A 14,396-nucleotide genomic window follows, 5' to 3' on the forward strand; every position below is an offset into this window, starting at 1 on the left:
GTTGGCTAAACAAAAACAAAAAGCTGATGAGAGCATTGAGAGTAAATCAAAACAGTAAAGCTGCAGGCCAGAAAACCAAAACAATGAGCATAAATAAGGTCTGTAACTGAGAGGAACAGCAGAGTCCAGATTCATTAAATCCTTTATTAATATAAAAGTTTTCAGTGCATCTTTAAGCAAAATTTGTAATATCTAGTCACAGACAATACTATACTATTTTACTAGGGATCACCTTGGATTCAAAGTGGTAAATCTACCTGAGGTGTAACAAGTGAACAGGAATGGTATGCATAAGAAAATATACAAGACTACAGACTGCTACTGAATATGTCACATACTTTTGGCGTGGAGAAAATTAAAAAAAGAGAAACACTGAGGGTGTTACAGTAAACGTCAGCACAGGCATCTTGGGAAAACATAGGAGGGAGTAAGCAGAGGAGCTTTCAGGCTTGGAAAGAAAATCAGACAGACGGATACACTCAAAGAGTGATTCCTGATCCTAAAATCCCATCTCCCCTTTGGCCTGCTTTTCAGCCTGCACCCCCCCTCCCACATCCTCTCATCCCTTCATCCCTCCCAGCCATCCTCCTCACTTCCTCTGCTCACTACCCTGGAGCCAGGCTTTTGACAGTTTTCACAAAGAGACACACACACACACACATGCACAGACACATACACAAAGATACACACATGCCACATTGCCACCCCCCCCACCCCGAAGGCTACATCTCAGGCCCAAAGCATTCTCCCAAGTCAATCCTGGTGTTGACGAAATCAGGCGAAAGGGGTGATTGATGAGACGGATTGAATACGACGCTGCAGAGAGGGAGAAGTGAGACTGAGGAGCTCGCTACTCTCCCACGCCACCTGCGATATCCCGATGATGACATCACCGCGGCCAGAGACCTTCAAGCTGCGACTGTGATTAAGTGCGATTAGTTCTGTCTGGGGCTGACAGATCCCAGAGGATGTTTAACTACAAAAGAGTTTTTGGGGGTGTTGAAAGTTTAAGAAAGAGAAGAAGCATGGGAATGTTTCAGTGCAGAGACATTTTTAGTTTTGTGTATATCAGTCTTTATTTCACCTTAAAGTCCAATCTTAAAGTCTACTGCTGACTGCACATTTTGACAGGATTTATTTCTCTATAGATACATCTTTAAATTTGAGACAAAAGGCCTTGTGTCCAAACAGATTCTATGGAGCTATATAAAGTTAGTTAACATTATGTGCCATATGCTACTGGTCATACCAGACAACGGTACCAGAGGTTGTAGTGTGTATTATTGGAGCAAGGTTGCATTTTATTCCAGATTAATTGAACTCTTTATTTGAAAGAAAAAGGATGTGTTGTTTCTTATTTTTAAGTTGCATAGTCTTACTTTAATTTGTCCAATACTTGAGTATTTTGACGAAATACCTGCAAAACTGACATTCTTATCATTCTCAACTGTAAGCTAAATATATGTTGTCAATGTTAACATGCTAACCTAAAATGGTAAACATGGTGGATCAAAGTCAGCATGTCAGCTGTAGATGCTAGATCATAACTACCAAATGAGTCACTGAACGTCTCTGGCATACTACAGAAGTGTCAACACACACAAGTGCTACAGCTAGCTAACGGTAGCTATGAAGGGCTACGGTAGGGTCTGGTTAAAAGACAGGGTTAGGGGTTCATCACGTTACTTATGAGGTTATAACTTATACGTTCGAATAACTTTCTGTTTGTTAATGCATGCGCAGTATTACCGTGTTGTTGTTCGGTGGGGAAGAGCTAGCATCTACCAGTGTTAGCATTGTCACTGTGAACATGCTACAGTAGCACTGCAACATTAACATTTAGCTCAAATGTGACAACCTCAGATTTAGATGTTTAGATGAGATTAGATTTGTAATGATAATAATAGCTGCTGATAAAGCTAGGTAGAGTCCGTCAAGTTAAGTTTGACTCTGACTTCTTTTAATCTTGTGTGTTAATTTTAGCCTCACAAAAAAATAATCTCCCTTAAAAGTAGTTTGTTCTTTTCCGGATATGACTGACTGTCAAACCAGATAACAAAAGAAAGTTCTCTGGCGTTCATTCTATGTATGCATTTGTTCATATTTACCAAAGGATTTAGTTTGAGACAGGCCATACACAATGACAGCAATCATATCACATCCATACAGGGTTAGAGGTATACAACTGTTAATATTAATAATAATAATAATAATAATAACAATAATACTGTACATTATATAGAGATTAAGGGCCGATACACTAGTTCAGGTATTGAAATCGGAAAAGGAAAAGGCAAAGATTGAACACCACTAATGGACTGGCACCGCTGTACTTAACTGAACTTTTACATTGAGGTCGGCAGATCAAATGCTGCTGGAAGTCCCCAGGACCAGACTGAAAACCAGAGGGGACCCATCCTTTGCAGTGGCTGCCCCTGGGCTCTGTAATAGCTTGCCCTGGCATATTAGATCAGCCCAGACTCTGGAGGTTTTTAAGTCCTTATTGAAGACCCACCTGTTCTCCATGGCTTTTAATTCAGGCTGAGCATGACACCTGTCTACTGTATTCTATGTATATTTTTTATTATTGTTTTCTTGTATTGTATTGTCTTGCTGAACTGTAAGGACCTTTGGTCGACTGTTGGTCGTTTAAAATGTGCTCTATAAATAAAGTTTGATTATATTTGATTTGACTTATAGTTTCCTCTCCAAATGGAGTAATCCTATAATAAATATGGTCTGAAAACAATTGTGTAGCTTTTGCACCTTTACGTGACAACAATACAGGATGAAAAATGACTTGTTATGTGAGCAGTACAGCAATTCTTGTAGTCTGCACTCGGTATAACAGCGCACACATGCATGTATGGCTCCGCACTGTGTGAGAAGAAAAAGCCATCGACTCATATTTCAATTCCTGACATTAAGTGGTGCCGAGAGACTTCCTGTCTGTCCATGCAATCTTCTTCTACCCCCGCTCACACTCTATGGAAGTGGCACTGGGTGCCACACGGGGTGGTACGGGGGCCTCAGCTGGCCTCACAAAGCAAGAATGACAGAGAGATTGTATTCGACCTCTCCACTAACCCGAAACATGATGAAGGCCCCTGCTTTCTCCAAGGGGAGAGTCACATTGGCAGGATGACTTTAAAAAGTCTAAACAACAATCTTTGCCCTGCTCTCACACACACGCACACACACACACAAAAGGGAAACTTTCATCTTTCCAAAAACACGCTGTGCTTAGGCTGACTGTGACACGGACTATAAAGTGCTGACTTGCCGGCCTCCCTGCCGATTCCAGCCCTGCCACTGATGGAGCGTGTCCTGATAAATAAAGCAACAAATGAAATGAAAAGAGAAAACGACAGGAAAGCGAGGGAGGCGGTGGCAGCGAGAGAGCAAGGAGGGCTATAATTAGTAAGTGATTAACGAGCAGGCATCAGACAGGTCCCACATCATTGATTGCGATGTTGTGCAATGCTGCTGCAGCGAAAAAGCGGGCTGGCCCTCGGAAGGGGTGCCAAGGTCACGCTCACACACACAGAAATGTGTTTGTTCTAAGTGCGAGACACATGCAACGGTCATTAGCTAGAACATGAAGGTAAAGCACATTATGTCAAATCGGTTGTGGTCACTTGAGACTCACTTCAAAAGACAGAATGAACGCATTCAAGCCTTTCCTTTTTTAAAGGCTACTATCAGGATTTAAAGATTCTTCAAATATAAATATTGTATACTTTCTTCCTCTCCAGGAAGTCAAAGGGCTTTCTAAAAATCAGTTCATGTAGCTGAAATGTACTTGCTACATAATTGATCACATTAAACATAAAATGTACAACCCTATCTGCCAATAATTTTTGTCAGTTACATCATAGTTGCGTGATATTGCAGTTTAAGGGCAGGTTGATTAGCAAAGTCTGCACTACATTACCACTAGGGCTGGTTATCAAGGCTAAATAGCTTTTGACTGCTGACTAAAACATAGCCGTGGCAGTATTGAAAAGAGTCAAGTATCAAAAGTTGGCATCTAGTTCTCTGATCAGTAACTTCCTCATCTAAAATTGGAAATAGGCTCCCAACTTTATTTTATTTTGGTAGTCCTGTATTTATTACTGATGCACTAAGAAGTTTGGCATATTTTAGTATATGGAAATTAAAGTAATTCTTACCTTTCTGGCATTTTTACACTTTTCTTTTGTAATCTTAAAATGCTCCTAATAAACGTATGGCACACGAAAATGTAAAATAAATCCACCAGGTGTTGAAATTCTCTTATATTTCTGCTAAAAGCCTGACCATGTCTGCAAATAATTTTATTCTAAGTGAATAAAATTATTTGCCAAGCTTCTTGCCTGTCATTGCTCCCTTTCACTTGCACTGCTCATGCTGCGTTCAAGTGCCATGGGAAGTCCAGTTTCGGACCTCCAACTAGGCCAAGTGCACTGGAATGGCTGTCAAAGTGGAACCTCCTACTAGTGAATTTGCGGTAGGTTGATCTCCCTCAAATTTGATAATAGGAGGTTCCACATTGTCTTCCTATGGCAATTAAAAGCAGCATTTCCCTCTCAATACACGTGTCAGGGGAGGAGGGAGCATCAGAGGTCAGGCAGGGGGAAGAGGGTGGGACATTGGAGAAGCGCTGAGTGCTCTAACTGACACATGCAAGAAAGCTAAGAATTGCTTTTAGGGTTAAACACACAGATATGAAGAGGAAATGATTTAAAACATTCTGCCATATTGTGTATCACCATGTTTCAATATATGAGGTTATCACAATATGAATCCATTGAAAGACGATAAACAATCACATTAAATTATCACCCAGCCCTTGATTGGAACATGCAAAATTAAGGGCAAGGTCATTCAAAAATTCATAAGAACGATTTTTTTTTTTTTTTAAATGTTCAGCCCGGTAGCTCCAAAAGACACGCACAGGTGATGAAATCTACGTTGTTTTCATTCTCAGCTGCAGCCAAAACCAGTTTGTAAATGTTGGTACAAGAAGTTTCAATTCCAAACAGGTAGAAGTTAAATTGCCATCTTGCCTGCATCTTATCTGCCTCGCCTCCAGTTTCTGCTTTCTCCGACTCCAATACTCTCACCCCACTCGCACCCTTTGCCCCCCCCTCCCCTCCGTTCCTCCCTCTTTCTGATGATGAGGCAGGCAAAGCTAAGCGAAATTTCAAACTCAGCTGTCAAACAGAAGGAGAATGAAGAGAGGTACAGGGAGAGAGAAATGCTGAGAGAGGCATAAAGATAGGTGAGTCTTTCCTCTCCCTCCCCTTTTCCTTCTTTCTTTCTTTCTTTCTTTCTCGGGGAACTGGTCAGGTGCCAACATCAATGTACTTTACTGTATGGCTGGGCGGGCACAGAGAGTGCTGGCCTGTCATGCGTGGCGTAATGTCGCTCTGTCCTTGCCCCCATTCTTTACCCTGCCAAGCTAATGATGATGATGATGACAATGAGGAGGAGGAGAAAAGAGAAGGGAACATTTAGAACTTGGCTCAGCTGCTCGTGGTATAGATTTCTGTAACGGAGGAGTGACTTCGCCGGTATGCATGCAGAGGGTGCGGGCGTATCAGCGGGAAGCAGGAGGAGGGGGAATGGATGTGTGAACATGTGCTTTTCTCTCTTACCTTTTCATTGTTGTAGTAGGCCAGACTCTCACCATCGAATCTCACCCACCTCCTTTGGAAAACACAATTTCTGCAAAGAGAAGTGCAAATGAAATCCATCTGCCTCATTCAACCAGACTAAACCAGCTTTGAAAAGAAAAATAAAATAAATAAAAAACCATTAAGACAGTAACTAAATCTGCTCTGAACAGGTACTCATATTTCATCAAGAGTGCCATTGATTCATTAATGTCAAGAGTTGTATCAACAGCTGTCAATTAGCATAATCAAAACAAATGGGCACTTTCAATTTGAATATTCAGAAGCCCAAGGGCAGTTTGCCAAACCTATGCAAATCAGGTGGTGAAGGAGAATATAAAAATGAAGTAAATGATTGATAGCTGCGGTACTGAGCAACGGTGAAGCATTTAGACTCTGTAGTCTGCCAGAAAAAGCCAAACTAAGTGAGAGCCAATTATATTGTGTGTCTCGATAGTACAAGGTCATTACCTATCTTCCTTTTCTTACTTTCAATGGTGCTATGTATTATGGATGGATCTGCTTCAGGCTTCCGTATCCAATACCATTTATCAGTTTTAAATGGTCATCAGAAAAGAAGGCGAGTGATTAAAAAGTGCAGTATAGGAAGGGTTTTAAAAAAGGAACAGGAAGCGGCGGCTGCCCGACCGTGGTGATGACTTGACACTTGATGGGGATGTGTGGCACCGGGGCACATTTTGAGTTGTGTGAAAGGTTGTAAAACTGAGTCAGAACACACACTGATATAAAGATATAAATATTCATAATATTCCCAGTGCAGATTATGATGAATTTCTAATGTCTGATACACAATCGCAATTATCTTCAACAGAACTGTAACTTACCCTTGGGGTGAGAGTTTGTCCAGCCAACCCACTTTGAGCACAGAGTGTTTGGGGGCTCCGTAGAAGCATGCATATGGAGAAATATCGGGCAGCGCATCTCTGGTCACACCCCCCACACCGTCTGCAGAGTCAGAGTAGAGGTCGCACTCCATCATGATTAAAGATGCGTCCTTAGGGCCGGAGGCAGTTGGTCCCACAGCAAGACCCTCAGCGGTCACTGGAGAACTTTGGTGCAAACTGAGTCGCGGCAAAATGCTGGCACATTCCTCCACTGTTGAGTATTCGTCTTTGTACGGGTCTGGGATAGCTGGAGCAGGGGGAGACTTTTTTTCCTTGGATTTTTTCCGTTTAGGTGTCTTTTTTCTGGAAGAGCGTAGATGACAATGAAAGGAACAGTTAGGCATTTTTGGAAGAACTATTGATTGTCTTTTTGCTGAGTCAGATGAGAAGATATTACCTCTGTCATGTCTGTAGTTTGAGCCAGACAGCGATGAGTTTATTTTAGCATAAAGGAAGCAGGGGAAAATGACTAGCCTACATGTCTGTAATTCAAAATATGACGACCAGCTCAGAAATGAGCAGGTTGTATCATGTTTGTTTTATCCAAACGTAAACACAAATGTAATTTAAGATGGATACTGTTCCATGAAATGGCTCGACAAAATCCTGAAATACTCTGGTGTTCTGATAAACAACAACTGGAATGGTTGTTCAATTGCGATGTGTTTAAAGTTGCTAACTTTATTTCAAGAGCCTGGAAAAGAAGGCAAGATAGTCCGTTTAATAAATATTTCCATTGGTTTTTGTTTCATTAAGGAAGTCAGAGGATAAGGAGTTGTTCTCTAACCATAAGGGCCGTTTTGATGCTGAAAGATTTATTCTTTACTAACTTCTTTGTGGACCTGGCTTGTATGAATTGCTGGTGTCCTGTAAGCCTGTGTGAGCTGTGCATACAGTATGCACAACACAATGATAAAAATTTATTTATTGAATCAATATTTAATTTGTAAAAGACAACTTTTGGTTTTATGAGGAGTTATGTGCTGTCACTATTTCTTGCTGCACTGCAACCAGCTGAGGAAAAGTGACAAAGAGCTCGACAGCATTTCACTCACGACTAAAAAATCCTGCTTAGGATTTTCATGACATATCAACATGACGAAAAGTACATTTGATCTTGGATCTATACGTAAGTGTACCATCAGAGATCAGGGATCATTGACTGCAGGTTTTGTTTCGTTTCATCCAGTGTTTTACCTGTTCAGATTTCAGTTGGTCTATTATTATTATTATTATTATTGTTATTGTTATTATTATTATTATTATTATTATTATTATTATTATTATTTGGCTTTGGGAAGGCCTACTGTCATTTACGCAGGAAATATATTATCACCCCCCAAAAAACTCTTATATTTGTGATTTACAATGCAGCCTCAGAATTGCATCTATTCTGTGATTACAACATTGATATTTTTGCTTGCATACATGCACACTTGAACATGCAACTGCAAAAAACCTGATAAAATCTTATCAACGTATCCAATGTGAGCTACACGGAAAGGAGGAACCACAAAAACGCTATCAGTGGTCGGAGTTCTCTTTCTGAGCATGTGAATATCTATTTATACATCTAAATCATGGGACAGCCACATTACATCAGCATACCATACCTCTGTTTCCCCGGTTTTATCTTGTCCTTAAAGCCCTTCTGTAGCCCTTCTTTAGCACCTTGGTCCTATAGAGAGCAGAAGAGATTAACATCAGATACAAAAGAAAGTGTCCGTCTTTCAGTCAGACACTGTTATCGTGTTTGTGCACTAAGCTATGTTAACTTTAGTGGCTAGGTGACATTTCAATTAACCTCAGGAGGCAAACTGAAACAAGCACATTTCCCACTCATGTGTCCATGGTGACAACATTAACACTGAGAGGGAAGTTCGGTGAGCGGGTAGTGGTTGAAACACCGCTGATGCTGTTGAAGATCTGAGAAATGTCTCTTCCTCTTTAGTGAGCTGCTATTCACTGTCCACAAGTTGAGAGTGTACGTTGTCTTACCAGAGTGCTTTCAGGGTTGTTGTACAGGAACATTTCTCCGTAGGGAGCAATAGGTGTCAAGGTTCTTTGAAGTGGAGCTAAAAAAGGACACAGAAATAACACAACAGTGGTTTTGTCATGGCATTGAAACTTGCAAAAACACAATGCAAAGGCCTAAACATAGCGCATGAAAGTAAGGCGAATAACTGGATTGTTTCGGTTAAATTTAAAACCACTCAGATGTTATAGTACCCTTTGATTAAAACCAACTCATTGATCTGAATAAATGTGCCAACACTTGATCCATGTAAGCAGTAAACCAATTAAATTTGTTTTTTTTAGCATGCCTCCCTCTCTGCCTCTGCCTTTTCGCTGTCCAACTGGGAGTATGATCCTCCTCAGTCTGTCTCAAACAGACCGAGTCCCTGCCAAGGCCATTTCTCTGTCCTGGCTCCTCCTCGGCGGTTGGTGAAAGGGAAAGACGAAGTAGAAAAGCACAGAGACTCTGGCCCAGACACTATTAGTCTGGAGACCCGGGGCCACCCTGCGTGGGCTGCTGCCTGTCACTGTGAAAAATGACACCACCCTCTCCTGAGGATTGCGAGGGCCAAAAGACACTGCCACAGGGCTGGACACGCACATAGACACTGGCGGGGGAAGCAGATATGCACACAGACTAAGATTGAAACACCCTTAGACACTTAAAGATGTCTTAAGACAAACGTAGACATAAAAACGGATGGACAGTCAAACGGGTACACGTACATACTCTCGCCCAATACAAATGTGAATACGCTACTTTTTTAAAGCTTTACAGAAATCGCCAAACAATGCAGGCCATTAAAGAAGGACACAAAAGGGCAGGTACTGGGCTCGGTAAGCTATATGACAGGGTCAGTTTACTTGATGATAGAATCTACTCCAACACAGCCACCCTCTCTGTGGACATGCTCAGTGGGCAGATAGCAACCATCAGTCATCATCTATCAACCGACCTTCAGGCCACTCACGCTTCTCTCCGAGGGGTCTGCCGGACGCTACTGTACTCAATTCCTGTCTGATTCCCCTCTATTCTCCCCTCACTGTCTCATTCTCCAGCTTCTGCTTCTTTTGTTTCTCCAAGTCGACGGCATCGCTTCTTTATCTACTCCTGACCAGACTCTCTCTCAAGTCACCATCTGGGAAGATGCCGCCATCAGTTTGGAGTTAGTGAGGGGATTGATTTTGTTCTGAAAGAAGCCTTGGTTCTTTTTAAGTCAGGGAGTTACAGGGTGGTTTGTTATTATCACTCCTCTGTGTCACTCCCACACTGAGCAAGGAGGAAGGCACAACTGCAACCATCTGAATACAAATGAGTCACCAAACAGTTTATCATTTCAGTCACCGGTTCCCTGAATATACTGGTGAAAAGTTTAAGAAATCGGTTCTTTTAAATGATGACAATGAGAATAACAATCATATTATTAAGGGTTGTTATATTGCATGTTGTTATTGTTGCCGAGCCCTATAAAATGTGAAAGTCGCTGTTGTTGAGTGAGTGAGTGCAGTCAGTGATGAAGTCACACCATTGGTCGATGTGAGTGATGATGTGAGCGTACTGGTCGTTGCTCTCCGTCCTCTATGGCGTTCATCCTGAATCAATCGCACAATAACGATAGAATATTCCGCTGTTCTCGGATTCTTCATCTCTCAAGGATGTCGGAAGTGTGAATTAGTTTAAAGGTCACATTACCTCCTCACCTTCTCGCACACAAGTAGACTTTACAAATGTGAATTCATGGATTTGATCAATATGATTGATCTCAATAAATGAATAGGTATATGAAACAAATTATTTAATAAACTGTGAGCTAATTTATATTATGTCACTCATCACTTTTAATTATATATATATATATACACGTTTATTTTGCAGCCATTTTATAACTGAGATCAGCCTTTAAATCATGAAAGATAAAATAGCATTCCAGGACGAACAAAAGTGTTTGAGCAAAAAGTTTGAGCCCTGAACTATGTATTGGATGCTCACACAGCTTGTATAGAGGGTTTCGCCTTGTATAAACTTTATAATACACTGACTTTTTAATAATTCTACTGTCACACATACTATTACTGAGTGTCATTTGCTCCATTATAACCTCTCTTTCAAAGGTGTGTCTGCTCCGAGGTACGACTTAGCACTAAAGGCGAATTTCTGCCGTCGGTGTGACATGAGTGCACCAATGGGATGTCTACACCGCAGCAAAGTAACAGAAACAACTACCCTACATATTTATGGTGCTTAAAAAAGGAAGTGCATTAAACTAAGCAGTGGGTGTGGGACACTGTACAATCGAAAGGCCTTAAAAAAAAGGTAGCCATGCAACTGCAACTAGTTTATTAGACTAGTAACAGTTGCCCAGTGTGCTGTGTTGCTGCAGAGACGCTGAAAGAGCAAAGAGACGAAAGTGTTTTGGGGTGTTAATTAAAATTCTGTCAGCCTCCAACAGAATTTTTTTTGATCGAATGCTGTGAGACGACGCTGCCGTTTTTCTTTTTCTTTTCCAAGTTTTGGATTGATATGGCAAATAACGCCTTGCTAGACGTTGCTGTGAAGGGAGATTTAGCTCGCTAGTCGAGCTCCCTGTCTCCCTGCTCTGGGACCGTCTTGGCTCCCTCTCTTCCTCCGTCTCAGCCTGTTTTGCAACCATCTCCTCTTCCTTCCTCCCTCCCAGCTCACTTTGCTGTCTTGCCATTCTGTCAAGTCTCACTCCCTGTCTTGTTCCATACAGAGAAAAAAAGTTGGAAAACAAGACCTACCAAGACACTGCTGTAGTAAAGGTACAACGGGAACAAGGAAGACGAAAAAAAAGGGAGCGTGAGTGTTTAAGCGTCGAGAACGGACAGAAAACTGTTGATAAGCTGCAGATGACTGCAAAAGAAAATGTCACATTGTGGTCAGATGTTTCCGAAAAACACTGAGTTCACAGGTGTTTCGCACCCGTTCGTACAGACTGCTGTCATAGCAAAGAGTCACATAATCCTGGGAGAACCGATCTACCTCCGCACAGAAAGCAGCTCACGTAGTATCAAAAGGAGACAGAGAAGGTGACTAAGCCCAATAAATACCGCAAGGGAACAGGATAAATTCAAAACATATTTGTACTGGTTGTACTACAAGCTTGTGTGTTGTCTGCAAAGTTAAACAACTTCTACAAAAACTCTGGAGAGCCGGGCGACAGGAATACACACCGGGGTCTCGCTGAGGGACATGATGTGAGAGAGCATTCCCTGTAAGATGTGCGCTTGAAACGGAGGTGACGCAGTTCCCGCGGCACAGACGCCAAACACCCCCAACCCCACCCACACACACACACACAATCCTCATCTCCTTTTTTCATCCGGGCAAACAACAGCACCGCTGACTCTACCGCCAAATGAAATATTCATGGCATAGATGAAGCGGATGCAGCTGAAAGACGAATACCTTTCTGTATGCTGTTTGCACCGGTGGGACCTTCGGAGCCGGTTAGGTGTTCAGGGCTGGATGTTTGCGTTGGTGGTGCGCTCCTAAGGAGGAGAGAGAAATCAGTGGATCAGAACCACCAATGCAGCACGTGGGAAAAATAGGTAACACCATTTAGACGTAAAGGCCTTCGGAATAGAAATGTGCGAAGTTTAAAAGTTAGTTTCACAGTTTCAAAAGTTCAAGAATGTACAGCAAGAGGTGTATTAATTAACGTGGAATGCAGAATTGAATATGAAATTAGAGGCCTCGGGTTCCAAGCTTGTGTAAATGCGAATGCAAAGAGGGAAAGTCTTGTTTTCATATTCATTCACGCTATGGCAGCGTGCAAATGTATTTCTCCAGGTGCTTTTCTGACTCGTTTGATTAGTTCTCAAACTGCTCATAAGCTTTCATTAAGTTAAACTTTACGCTCAAAGGAATAGTTCAACGTTTTGGAAAAAAAATCACTTCTTTGCTTTCCTGCTGAGACTTAAGTGTGAAGATTGATACCACTCTCAGGTCTGTGGGGTAAAAATTGAAGGAACCGCCAGCGGCTGCGTGAGATTCATCCAACTCTCTAAAATAGAACATTTTTCAAAAAGTTGAACCATTCGTTTAAGTTTATCCATTACCTGTCCGGAAGTGGCAGTGTGGTCCGTTTTGGGATGTCAGGGACAGGCCGGTGCCTCAGCCGATAGGAGCGAGTGAGCCGCGGACCTGCGGGAACCTTAAAACTTGGCTGCACCTCATAGATGGCGTTTTCCACCATGTCGCCTTGAAAACCCAAATTGTCTTCAGGGACTGTTGCATTGGGGACGTCGGCCGTACAAGGGAAGGAGTCGGTGCTAGACAGCGAGCGGTCCTCTGAGGAAATCTCCCAGTCTGAGGGGATTTCAGATATGGTGAGGGACTCGCAGCTGCTAGAGCTGCTGGAGGAGGACAAGGAGGTGGGGACGCAGGTGCTTTGAGGCAGAGATGTTTGGATGTTCTGGGGATTCCGTGGGGTTGGTTGAGGTGGGCGAAAGTATCTGCTCTCTGGGACGTCCTCAGCTTCTGTTCCCAGTCCAGCTCCTGGAGGCAAAGTCTGACTCCCCTCCGACTCATGCTCCTTCTCCTTTGGGAGATGGTGCTGACATGAATTCCCCCTCTTTTTATCCTTCAGAAAGATATGTCTTGGGTGAAGCACAGGCTTCCTTCGGCACCTCCCGTTCTCTACCCCTCTCTCCCCCTCTTCCTCTTCATCATCCTCTCCAGCGCTTGGCTGCTTCACCCCTAGCGCTTCCAAACTCCGGAGGATGCGCCTACGGTGGCCTGTCGGAATAACTTTAAGCTCCAGGAGACGCTCATCTGTGAGGTCCTTGCAGTCTCCCAGAGTTTGATAGCCTCGTTGCTGAAAATATGAAGTATACTGGGACAGCCGGAGGGTGGACAGCCACTCCACAATCTCCTGGCTTGGCTCCGGAGGCTCCAACATGTTGCTACTCTCACCTCTACCACATCAGGAAGACCTTCAGAAGATGGAGTAGTCTGGCTTTGAACTGTAGACACACAAAAAAGATACAAAATATGTGAGGGGCGAAAGATAAAACACTTTAATTTTAAGAGGCTGTAAGTACCGTCAAACTGAATTCCACCTTTGCATGACTCTGCTCTTGTGCCATAGACAAGATTTTTAACCCGTGAAATATCCATGAACTCCAGAACTGCTTTAAGAATATCTGTTCACTCATGATGTGCTTTTTTCTACACTGCAAAATGATTCAAATTGGATACTGATTTTGTCTCAGAGGGAAGGTCTGCAGGTCAACATGTATTTAAGGGCTGAACTTTAATGACATTGCTGGACCTCATCGAGGGAATAGCTCAACATTTTGGGAAATACACTTATTCGCTTTCTTGCCAAGAGTTAGATGAGAGGATCGATACAACTCTCGTGTCAGTGTGGTGAACATGCAGCTACAGCCTAAAGGTGGTTAGCCTAGCTTAGCATAAAGCAAGAGAGAAGCACTGGAGGCAGGGGGGAAACAACAAGAACCAAAGTGTTAATAGAAGTTGTGATGAGGCCAAGAAATAGATCATATATTATAAAACCACAAATGTCACTCACATTTTGTATTTTGTAGAAATAAATAAAAAAAAAAACACCATATTAACAGCTGAGCTTTAAAAAAGGTGCTGGCGTGTGGATTTTTTACCCTTGCTCCAAGCCTTTATGCTGAGTTCAGCTTGCAATCCCCTGGCTGTAGCTTCATATTTACCTTACAGACATGAGAATGGCATTGATCTTGTCATGGAATCTCAGCAACAGTCAACGAGCCTATTTCCAAAAAACGTCTATTCCTTTGTGCTCTGAAAAGATCGATGGGGCAC

At 42.4% G+C, this 14,396-nt stretch overlaps 1 protein-coding gene across 5 annotated transcripts in view; it reads right to left on the bottom strand.

The window, feature by feature from the left end:
• arap2 (ArfGAP with RhoGAP domain, ankyrin repeat and PH domain 2) overlaps positions 1 to 14,396 on the bottom strand; it is a 120,912-nt gene that overhangs the window by 104,063 nt on the left and 2,453 nt on the right. For all 5 annotated transcript variants that reach the window (XM_083937154.1, XM_083937153.1, XM_083937151.1 and 2 more), the window contains exons 2-7: positions 12,659 to 13,564; positions 12,006 to 12,088; positions 8,561 to 8,637; positions 8,176 to 8,240; positions 6,503 to 6,865; positions 5,640 to 5,709 (exon numbers count right to left, since the gene is read on the bottom strand). In XM_083937154.1, the coding sequence (XP_083793280.1) occupies positions 5,640 to 5,709; positions 6,503 to 6,865; positions 8,176 to 8,240; positions 8,561 to 8,637; positions 12,006 to 12,088; positions 12,659 to 13,500 (1,500 nt within the window). In that variant the 5' untranslated portion in view covers positions 13,501 to 13,564. The remainder of the gene's footprint in view (positions 1 to 5,639; positions 5,710 to 6,502; positions 6,866 to 8,175; positions 8,241 to 8,560; positions 8,638 to 12,005; positions 12,089 to 12,658; positions 13,565 to 14,396) is intronic.

The sequence above is a fragment of the Echiichthys vipera genome, assembly GCF_963691815.1.
Source record: "Echiichthys vipera genome assembly, chromosome: 22".
Lineage (NCBI taxonomy): Eukaryota > Metazoa > Chordata > Actinopteri > Perciformes > Trachinidae > Echiichthys > Echiichthys vipera.